This window comes from Topomyia yanbarensis, chromosome 3 (assembly GCF_030247195.1).
Source record: "Topomyia yanbarensis strain Yona2022 chromosome 3, ASM3024719v1, whole genome shotgun sequence".
NCBI lineage: Eukaryota > Metazoa > Arthropoda > Insecta > Diptera > Culicidae > Topomyia > Topomyia yanbarensis.
Genome location: NC_080672.1, coordinates 226243722 through 226255339, shown reverse-complemented (window position 1 = coordinate 226255339; position 11618 = coordinate 226243722). Strand labels below are relative to the sequence as shown.

At 38.2% G+C, this 11618-nt stretch overlaps 1 protein-coding gene, 1 long non-coding RNA gene and 1 pseudogene across 2 annotated transcripts; 2 read left to right on the top strand and 1 right to left on the bottom strand.

Moving 5' to 3' along the window:
• Positions 1–1076: 1076 nt before the first annotated feature.
• On the top strand, positions 1077–1801 carry LOC131688815 (uncharacterized). Its single transcript, XR_009305309.1, has 3 exons — positions 1077–1124; positions 1205–1716; positions 1772–1801. It is a non-coding gene; the product is annotated as an uncharacterized LOC131688815 (long non-coding RNA).
• Positions 1802–4426: 2625 nt separating this feature from the next.
• On the bottom strand, positions 4427–5907 carry LOC131687715 (uncharacterized). Its single transcript, XM_058971810.1, has 3 exons — positions 5596–5907; positions 4927–5542; positions 4427–4863 (listed from the first exon to the last, which is right to left on the bottom strand). Exons 1-3 carry the CDS (start codon positions 5878–5880, stop codon positions 4427–4429), a joined length of 1338 nt encoding a protein of 445 aa, XP_058827793.1. The 5' UTR covers positions 5881–5907.
• A 1011-nt stretch (positions 5908–6918) lies between these two features.
• On the top strand, positions 6919–11248 carry LOC131687714 (DEAD-box helicase Dbp80-like; annotated as a pseudogene).
• The last annotated feature ends 370 nt before the right edge of the window (positions 11249–11618 follow it).

The window sequence follows — 11618 nt, the reverse complement described above, 5'->3', positions numbered from 1 at the left end:
ACGTCCTCAAATACCTCGCTGTTGGAAAATTGAGACTTGAGATTGCCAATTGCTTGCCTGGACTACATTTGTTGCCGTAAAAAGTAGACTTTTGAAATGCGGTCAGCTAGAGCAAACGCTTTGGTCACCAGCATCCTCGGATCTGAACACCGGCAGCTTGCATAGTTCGCGACCAAAAGTGTCACGCAACTTTTTACACCTATTCTTTGCAACATCGTCTGAAATTTAAAAATATATAGAGTTTAGAGCAAGTATAACATTTGAGAAAATGTCGGTCACTCACGGTACCCATTAATAACAATTTAAAAATTGTCCATCAATTTTACTTACCATTAATCCAAAACATATTTCCAACATTGATTCACAAGAATCCGGTGCCGTTAATGGCGGGGTTGTTGGTCCCACAGTACACACCTTTGGAAGACAGCTCCAATGTGTGCTTCGACATCGACATAAACATCCTCTGCCACCAAAGTAAAATCAAATTTTGAATTTGTCAGCATCTTTTCGCGCAAAAACCTGTGCACGTACTGGTTGGTCGCGCGTCGCGCAAAGAATCGCTTAGTGCATCGCATCGCGTCGCTTCCACTCTGGCATGTACTGTATTATTTTGCAGGAAACAAATGAACGGAGCTCGGTCGCGCGTCGTCGCGCGATCTGTCAAAAATCGCTTCGCATCGCGTCACGTCGCGAATCGCGTTCACTCTGGCATCCCCCTAAGTATGCACCTCTTGCGAAATGAAATTTCCTATACAAAACCTATGCATAAAAAACGTCGCGAAATGTTCGCGAAAAATAATTTTCGTTTCCATTTCGTAAGCGGTACGCAGCTCTCGCGAAAACTATAACGAAAAATGAAGTTAGCTGAGACACGGTTCGACAAACGATAAGTTTCATAATACTTCCGCGAGACAGCGCTGCTTTCTATGCGCTGTCACCAAGGCAAACTTTTTCCTTGCGAAATAATGGTCAGCGGTATTATTTCGCACGGAGGCTCGCGAAATTTTGACAGGTTGCAATGAAAAAATATAATAAAACACAAGATAGGTATTTTTTTTTTATTTTTTTCATCGCAACCTGTCAATATTTCGTAGTTTAGAAATTCAATATTTCGAATTTGAATGGTAAGTTTAAAAATATTACTGGAAGTGTGATTGTTTCTAGTTTTAAACAATTAAATTTAAATTATTAATAATATTTGCAGCACACCCGAACAAAGCAAATCAGCTCAACTAATCTTGTCTCAACATCCTGGATATGGCAATCAGCCAACCAACATTAAATCGATGCAACCGCAGCAGTACCAACAACTCCAAATCCAGCAACAGCCAACAACCCCTCAAAAAAGGACCACATAGCAATTACTGCTCAAACGAACAACAGGAGTTTACGAATGATGGACACATCGGAAAACATTTCATCGGTACATTCTGCATTAAAACTTGTCTGCCACTATTTTTACCAGCGGTTGCCTTCCTGATTTAGAGAAATCTCAGTCAAGCACAAACGTCATATTCCTGCCTTGGTTCATACCAGTTCCTTGCATGAAAATATCACTGCCTCCACAGTGCTCGTGAGTCCATTCCAGCAGCAGCAAGCAATAACTATTCGAGTGCTTATCGCCAACATTTCACAGCAAGCTCAGCAGCAGAACCACCTTCAACCATAACTTCAGAAAATTAAGATTTCCTCCAGACCATGACCATCATCCTAAAGGTTGGTAGCAATAACCCCAAGTAACCAAATGCATTATATCATTGCACATTTATAGCTTTATTATGGCATCAATAATGTGGAACTGCATCAATTCAACATGCTTAATGTTAATGCGCATTCAATTAACATTTTCAATATTATGAAGCATGATCTTACAATAACATTTTGGCGTACTTTATATTGGCATGTAATGTTTTGTTTACATGCAAACAGGCTTTAATGTTTGGAGTACTTCACTGCATTAAGCCGAAGCCATAGTCTTGAATATAAAATAAATATAGCGTTTAAGTTTAAAGCTAGTTGTCTAAATTTAACTTTGTTTACGAATTGAACATTTATCGATAGTACAGAGCAAAATGGAGAGCAGAAAAAAGTGGAAGATGTATCTCAATAGCGGAAATTTTAGAAGAAAAGTCCAAAAGTATCGTCATATATATGTAAAAAACCAGTGCATTGATCGAGTGCTATTTTCCAACTCTATCGATCCCTATGATCCGGTGGTCCGATCCCAGAAACAAGATGAATATCTAAAACATGATCCATCTTTGCTGCAAACTATATCCGAGTCGAATCACGAACAAAAAGTGGAAAAATCTAACGAATCCTTGAACGTATCTATTGCTTCCGACATGAATGACTTGAATAATGTAGGTGAGATTTCCATGGATCCCAAAAACGAACATCTCGTATGCGGATCGATCGAAGATTCTAAAAGTAATCTAACAACATTTCTCCGAAATTGGAGCATACAGTACAATATTCGCCAGCAAGCCATGAAGCCCCTGTTGCAAAGACTTAATCAACTAGACTCATCATTGCCCATAGATCCGAGACGTTTATTATATACTCCTCGGAATAGGCCAACCATTATAACCATAGACGGTGGAGAATATTGGCATCAAGGAATCGGTAAGATTGTTAATTTTATTAAATGCATGTGTATAATCAAAGCCATTAAAACATTTATTTTCTCTTTCAGAAATTTGTCTTCGACAGTGTTTTGCTAAGATGAGTGAATCACAAATGATATCAATTAACATCATCATTGACGGTCTCCCCTTATTCAATAATGGGACCAATCAAGTGTGGGCTATATTGTTCAATATTGACGGGATGCCTCAAATTAATTCTATGATGATCGGAATCTTCCATGGCCATTCAAAACCAAAGCAGGTTGAGGAATATTTGGAGACGTTTGTGATCGATATTTTGCCCGTGCTACAAAACGGTTTGATTATAAACGGGTTTGAACTGAAAGTAAAAATTCGTGCTTTCATTTGTGACTCACCAGCTAGAGCTTTTATCAAGGGTATGTGATGTAACAGTTTCTTATTTATGTTGTAAAATCATATAACGTTTTTAGGAGTGGTAAATTTCAATTCTCAGCACGGTTGCTTGAAATGTTGCACAGTTGGCCAACATTCTACTTTATTACGCACGAACATATTTCCTGACACGACGGCAGTTAGAAGAACAGATTATGAGTTCCGACGAGGCATATATGTAGAACATCAGCAAGTGTACAAATTAAGAGAAAACGGAAAATTGAAAAAACAGCCAGTGGTAACACCCTTATTGAAGCTTCCGATCGATATTATAGAAGACGTTGTTGTATCTGACTCGCTTCATCTGCTTCATCTTGGAGTAATGAAGAAACTACTCCTTGCTTTCAGAGATGGTCACAATGGCTTGGAATCCCGTAGGTGGTCGAAGAATGATGTCAGCACAATTTCAGAATTACTTTTAAAAAATCGACTTCCTATAGAGATACATCGATCTGTTCGCAGTATAGATACTCTCAACCACTGGAAGGCCTCAGAGAGTGCATCCTTTTTGAATTATATTGGCGTTGCTATTCTAAAACACTTTGTTGAAGACGACATGTATGTTAATTTTTCGAATCTTTTTTGTGCGGTTACTATTTGCTCTAGTAACTATTATCATCGTTTTCTACCTGTAGCACAAATTTTATTTAAACAGTTCATCGACAACTACTACAAACAGTTTAATTCAGCAACAAGCAATATACATAATTTATCTCATGTAGTGGATGAGATACAGAGATTTGGCCCTTTACCAACAATCTCTTCATACCCGTTCGAAAATCATCTGTACGAGATAAAGAAATTGGTTAGAACAGGACGATTGCCTTTGCAACAGATAATAAACCGTTTAGTAGAGAAAAGTAACGCTAATGTAGATGCAAATATTGTCGCAGTTCGGTATCCAGTCCTTACAAACCCATCAAAAAGAGACAGTTCTAAATTTCATTGTATTCAACTATCAAACAATTTCACTCTAAAAAGTTCATTTGCAGACAAATGGTTCCTAACAACCGATAAAAAAATAGTTTCCGTGGATTTTGCAAATTTGAATATCCACGGATCAGAGCTGATAAAATTTGGTAATCTGTTTACAGATCCTTTTCCATCAATAAATATTCTAGTTTTTCATGCAACAGATATTACCTGTATCAATAATAAAGTATACCCCATTGGTCAAGTTTTATGCAAATTAGTAGTAGTTACAATATACAATGAAGTAGTACTTATACCACTGCATCACACATTACCAAACGATCAATCTTTATAAAAGTTTATTTAAGATATATTGAACATGAATATTTATTTTAAAAATCCTGTACAACAAAACATGAATAACAATGAAAAAGTCTCGAACATTGTTCGAATACGCTTTAAAAAGATAATAATTACTCCACTACAGGTTCTGATTTGAGAACAGTCTCTTCCAGGAATTCAATTATCATTCCCTGAGAATCTGTAAGGTCTTCTGTCTGATGAGATGCATTGTTGTCGAGTTCATCATCGCTTGGTCTGTCTTCCGAGGTATCATCTCTTTTTTCCAATTGTTCTTCCATTCTCACGTTTTTCCGGCATCTCTTTCTTGATACAGAAGTGCGGATTTGCTTTATGTCCTCAAGCCGCTGCTTTGAATTTCGAATGCATTGCTTAAGGAATTTATGACAAGCTTCCAAACTGAACAACTCGTCAGCATTAAGAACGGTTTGGAAGAAAACGTCAATAAACTTATTGTACTTAGAAAAAGCGATCTTTGTTTTTGGTTTTCCATGTTTATCTTTTGTTTTGCTCACACCAGTCCATGATACGTCCCGTAAAAATCGGCGATCTATGAAATAGTCAATCAATTGCAAACATACAGTTTGGCCAGCGCCAGTGAAACGATGTTTACCGTGCACTTTGCCCATCGATTTGATTACACTCTCAACGAACCTATCATCGCTACACATTTCATCAACGGCTTCCAACTCGGCAAGATTCGTGACAGGCTGCAGTACATTTTGTTTCACTTCAATTTGATCTTCGTTATTAGGCTCTACCAAATGATTACGCGAGCCTATTGTATCAAGTTTTGCGTTCACTTGTGAAAGCATGAGCAAGCATCGGTCCAATTGAGTCGCCAAGTTCTGTACTCGTTCGAACAGTGATCTCAATGTGATGGTTTCCTCTTGCGAATCTGAAACGGGCTCTTTGCGAGATGGAAGGATGCCTTGTTGCAAAGATAGTTGTTTAAGAGGGATGTGCTTGTTCTGCACAGAACCGTCCAAATCACTGTTGAATGAATCGTCAGTAAGTCCTTCCGCCAGATATCTTTTATTCGTTGGTGTTTGATCACCAGCAGCTGTGGATAAGCTCGGAACTAAATCTGCCCTTGGTGTGGCATTTTGTTTTTTGCCAAGAATTTCCACAAACATATCTGCAGCTCTTGTATCAGTATTCATACGCTTTTTCGGTACGGTATTATCTGTATCTGAGTGCATTTCCATTAGCTTCTGTTCTTTGCATGCCTATAAAGGATTTGATATCAGGAGCAAATATTTTTTTTAAACAAAATACTTACATCATTGTACGTTTCAAAACCAATACGTTTAATTTTGCATCGGTAAGGGATAAGCAATTTTTTGTCGATGCTTATGTTGGTAGTTTTCTTGGCTTTTTCCAGCAATCGGTAGCCAGCAGCTTTCGCCGGCCAGTAACAAATATCTCCTCCGTCTAATGCCGTTAATTTATCACGAACACCTTTGTTCCAACCTTTTTCCACGACCCATGAAGAAGGCAGTACGCAAAGATACGATTCCTCCTCATCAAACGAGCATTGAACTACTGAATAGTTGTTATAGGACATCCTCTAATATAAGTAAAATCAAAGTATCGTGCGACCATTTATTATTATTGTATATGTTAATTTACCTGAAAAGTACGGCTTTATAATAAACGCAACGAATTTAAATATCAAAATTTCACACTTGTAATAGAATTCACCGCAATACTACTTATATTTTTCACAGAATATGTTTTTGATTTTCATCCCGCCTAAAGTGACAGACCAGTGATGTCGAATTTCAGATTTTGTATGAAGTGGTGCCAAAACAAATATCTGCGCAATATTGCATTTTAGTAATACACTGAGAAGTATTATAGTGCTATAATTAAAAGATATGAAGCAATGTGATGTGTCGCTTATAACGCACAATATTCGGAACGTTTGCAACTTTCATTACAGATCAGTGAGCTTAGGCTGCAGGACTTCAAATGATTACTACGAATAACCAAGGATCGAATCCTGATAGATACAACATATACAACAACAAAATATAGGAAAAAAACTTTGCTTCACAAATAGACATTTGAATGACATTTGGATATTTGAACAAAAGTAATTTGGGTGGTGACATAACTTTTATTTTCACAAAATTTAAAAAAAATCTCTCGAGAGCATTTGCAGAGCATTGCATTATTTTATGTCCAAATCGATAAAGCAGAGCTTACCTCATATTAGCATTGTAGATGCAATTATTTTATGCTCAAATCGATAAAGTAGAGTTTACTTTATATTAGCATTTTAGATGCAATTAATGAGTTTTAGGTAGAAAAACTTTAATCAGTCATATAATTGCCCATTTCCGCTTTACATCCACATTATAAAAGTTCTCCAAGTAATATGGCATTAAAAGCGAATCGCTAAAGATGTATATAAGGTTAATTAGAGGTGGGTATATAATGCATTATGGTTACTTGGGACGTTCAACCGACGGTACAACCTGGTCAGCAACCGCAATTAGTGCAATAGATCAAAGCCAAATGTAGAAGACCATTGACCAACTGCAAAAAAGATAGCAACAGCACATTCAAACACAGTAGCAGCAGCATACTATACTGTACCATGCGGTGTGCAGGAGGACTTTTTTATTCAGTTGGTGCGGCAAGGTGAGACATTTTTATTACCTTTTTTATTTCGAAAGGATCAGTACCGTGTTTAGTTCATTGTAATGTAATACCCTATTCTTCTTTAAAAAGCTCGAGTTCACTCATTTGCGAATATTTTTTATTATGATTTTTTTCAGATCGAACACCAACAACATAATATCATGGTAAACACCTAGCAAGAGAACGCAGTGATAATGGTCCAACAGAAAACACAACATCAAGATTCTTGGAAAGGACTTTCTCTTTCGGTATGTATTTACCAGTAGCATCCCTCCTCCAAACATTCCTTTGCATATCTAGATGTCCTTATCAATTCACAGAACAAACATAATGGCATGTCATGTTCAATCGGCTAACCGTTTGGAATAAGCGCTCATCATCGGTTTCATGGCAGGGAAGTGAGCAGGCAAAAGAAGGCATCGTTTTTTTCCGCAAGATCGCTCTGGTCAAAATTTCAGCGAATTGCAAGGAATAAACCACCCGAGGGACAGTACCCGTGCTGATTCAGGACGATTTCCCATACTTTGTACCTTGCTATTGAATTTTAATATCCGATCGAAACGATGGCAAGCGCTGCCGATAACTGGGTCAGAAAGACGACGGATCAAGAAATTTCTGCACTCGGTAAGTGTTTATTTGTTATAACCTATTTTTGAAGCGATCATTGGGATGGGATTTGAATTTTTCTTTTCAATACAAATAGGTTAGCGAACTGAGTAGGGGAGACTGAGGAGACTTGATCCCCTTTTTTATTTTTCAATCCTACTCAGTGGAATGATAAAAAAACTATGTATTTTTTGTAGTTTTATATTGTTTCTAGGGTTGACTGATTATCATAAAAAAATTACATGGAAATATTATACTGGACATGAGCTATGAGCATTTTTGTAAAACAACAAAAAAATGGAAAATTCTTTGATTAGTGGAGACTCGATCCCTAATTTGGGGAAACTTGATTATTTTTTGAAAACGTGTTTAAAAGAGCATGTAGGGTAATAAACCTATTTTTACCCTTTTTCTATTATCTTCCTACCCCTCTGAAGCCTTTGGTTAGAACAGCGTCTGCCATCTTTGCTCAACGCATTGGCTCAAATGGTGTTGCGATAATCGGGGTACTCGATTAGAGTTTTAGCTGCACTCAAACAGAAGATTTTCACCATTCTCAAGACAATTTTGTTATTATATTGGCTCTTAATAAGAGCCGAATGACCTTAAGGCTAAAACCTCTATAACCGAAATAAAAAATGGCGCCTAATAACAAAGCAAAGAAGCTGAAATAATAAAATTAATAATGAAATAATGTGGTACCTTCCCTAATAGGGCAAAAATAGGTACCTAACCCCATTCAATATGTATTGTGGTATTTATTAAATTGTTGTGATAAGATATTGCTATTTTTGTTGCTACATTGGAAGCTGTCGTTATTATGGTTGAGGAACGTCAAATCTGGGATGTATGGTTGTTACGTATACTGTAGTAAACAATTACAGTTAAGTTTTTGTACGATGAAGCGTTCATTTTTGACAGTTTTTTTGTTATTTTATGGCAACAATGACTTCAATTGTTCTGGTATGAGTTAAATTATTTTCAGTGGTGTGTATGAAACAATGCGAAGGGGATCAAATCTCCACGAATTTGAAGGGATCAAGTGAACCTATAGCATCTATTTCAGCAAACTTTAGTACACTGAAAAAAATCCAAACGTTAATTCTATTTGCCTCAAACCGCTTAAAATTCATATGAAGAAGAAATGCTATTGTTATCTCGCGCACACATATCTTCTATGTGTCAACTGTATAAACTATGTATGAACACACATAAGTTATATGTGCATATTGTTATAGAATGGGGTTTTATGTGCCCAATAGTTATGAAATGTGAATGTAAGATTAATATTTCTTGTAAATACACACATTAGGTTTATGTGCCAGCAAATAGTGTCTATATGCCTCCGTTAATTGCAAAAATCTATGTGTAAAATCAATAGGCATAACGTTTACTTTTTTTGAGTGTACAAATATAGTTGAACAAAAAAAAATCAGCTCAATAATAACGTATTCATATAATTGACATTCTCCTGTAATTCTGTATGCAAAAGTATAGTATGTAGTGGGTGACTTGATCAATTGTATAAAAATTTGAAAATTTAGAAAAGAAATCTTCTTCAGTTCTTCTGAGATTTTTTTCTTTGAATCGGTAAAAATTCGGTAACACATGTCCAATTTATTTTTTTTGTGTTAAAGAAACTTATGTTTAGATAAAGCTGCGCAACTTTCTAGTATATTCGATTAATGTATTCTGATCCGCCTTTGAGTTACAATGATGGGATCAAGTCTCCCCGGGGATCAAGTCTCCTCAGTCTCCCCTACATATCACCAAGGATAAGGATTCAGAGCCGGCGGCTGGCAGTCCAGAGAAAGAGAATGCGGAAAAACCTAGTCCACCGGCAATAGAACCAAAGCTGCACCTGATGTATGGAGTTCGGTAGCTACGGAAATTCTGACTCTAGCAGCTCCTGAAGAAAAACAAGCTGCAAGAGAAAATGGAGAAACAGCTTCCTCCGCGGAAGATGCAGAGGCATTCAAGTAAGTCGAAATCTGCAGAAAATTTTGATTAGGACATAAGTAACATTGAGAGCCTCTCTTTGTTTACTTTCTCTTATTATGACGTCACTATAACACTGCACTAATTTTCCAGTACATAGCCGATGGTTTTTACTAAAATATTAGGCAAAGAGTTGAGTACTACATATTGAAACGACCGACTAATAAACAGAAGAGAAAGACCCCAAAGAGAATCTCATTGTTGCTTACGTCCTATTCTAAATTTTTTGCCGAAATGTTTAGTATCAGCTTTAAAATTATCCATGGCTAATCTTTTAGCCTGGCGGATGCAAGTTTGCTAATGAAAGATGTTCGCTAAGGTCTAGTAGAACCAAAGCTGGATCTGGAGGTGCAGCGGAAGGATTCTTCTTCGCCGATTGGTTGGTTAAAACTTTCGAAGCTTTGCACATGAAGCCGGAATTACTACAGGGAGTTTATGCGATGGGTTTCAACGCCCCTTCCAAGATTCAGGAGATGGCTCTACCTACTCTGTTGGCCGGTCCGCCACGGAATATAATCGCCCAGAGTCAGTTGGGAATAGGAAAAACCGCTGCCTTCGTGCTGGCAATGCTCACTTGAGTCCATCAGTTAAAAAACCTGCAGGTGATTTGCCTTTCCCCCACGTATGAGCTGGCAATTCAGAAGAGGGAAGTAGCTGCCAAAATGGCAAAGTTTTGTCCGAAAATCAAACTTCCTTACACCGTTCGCGGTAAGGAGACCGTCAAAGGGGCGAAGCTGAATAATCGTATCATCATCGGAACACCCGGCAAGCTTATGGACTGGGGTATAAAGTTCAGGACGTACGACCTAGTTTTCCCTTTTTGTACTGGACGAGGCGGGTGTTATGATCGGTGTTCTTCTTGGCCACGTACGAGCTAGAAGTGATGGAGTTTGCCGAGTACATCGTACCCAATCCGATCGTCATTCGGCAGGTGCGGGAGCAAGAATCACTCGATAACATCAAACAGTACTACGTCAAGTTCCGCAACCAGGACGAGAAATTGTGTGATTATCGTCGGACAAGCGATCATTTTCTGTCATATGATGTATACGACAGTTGTAAACTCCAAGTAAACTTATTTTCAGAACTGTTAATCGATCGAAACAGGTACGCAAAACGGCCGGTTGGTTGACCGGCAGGATGTCCCAGGATGGTCACTCGGTAGCGGTACTGTCCGGTGATCTAACGGTGGAGCAACGGTTGGACCCTCTGGATCGATTCCGAACCGGACTAGAGAAGGTACAGATTATAACGAACGTTTTGTCCAGGGGTAAGTTCCACCACTTGATTCTGGCTACAGCACCAGGTTACGGAGAGATTCTTTCGTCTTAGGTATCGACGTCGAACAGGTGACCATTGTCGTCAACTTCGACCTGCCGATGGATCAGCAGGGACGAGCCGATTGCGAAACGTATCTACATCGAATTAGACGCACCGGTAGATTCGGTAACTGTGACTCATTCTTGTGATCCTATAGATTGTATTTCTTCCCACTTCTTTAACAGAACGGAATCACCATCAACCTAGTGGGCAGTGATCGAAGCATGATGATTTGCAGATCAATCAAAAAACACTTCCGGAAAAAGATTCAGTTGCTAGACGCGGAGAACTCGGACGAAATTGAAAAGATCGCACCGTAAAATGTTTTCGACCAGCTACTGGTGAAAGGCGTAGGAGCTTTTTTGGGTCATACTTGTTTTGATTCTGAATTTATAATTTTATATTTTTAATTTTTTTTCTTCCTTGACCTGACATAAGGTATACAAATGTAACCAACAGGGTATCGTAAGCTAATAAAGGGATCATCCATAAATGACGTAGCATTATTTGGGGGAGGGGGGAGTATTGTATTTTGTGATGATGTGTGACGATGGGGGGGGGGGGGGGGGGGTAGGTGGTCATGTCATGCTACGTAGCTATTTTAAAGGGGAATAACTAACATCGTTTTTTTTATTTTTTTAAATTTTACGGGGTCAAGGGGGGGGGGGGAGAATTACCGTCAAGCTACGTAATTACCAGGGGGGTATTTAGAGGTTTGTGACGAAATGCTAC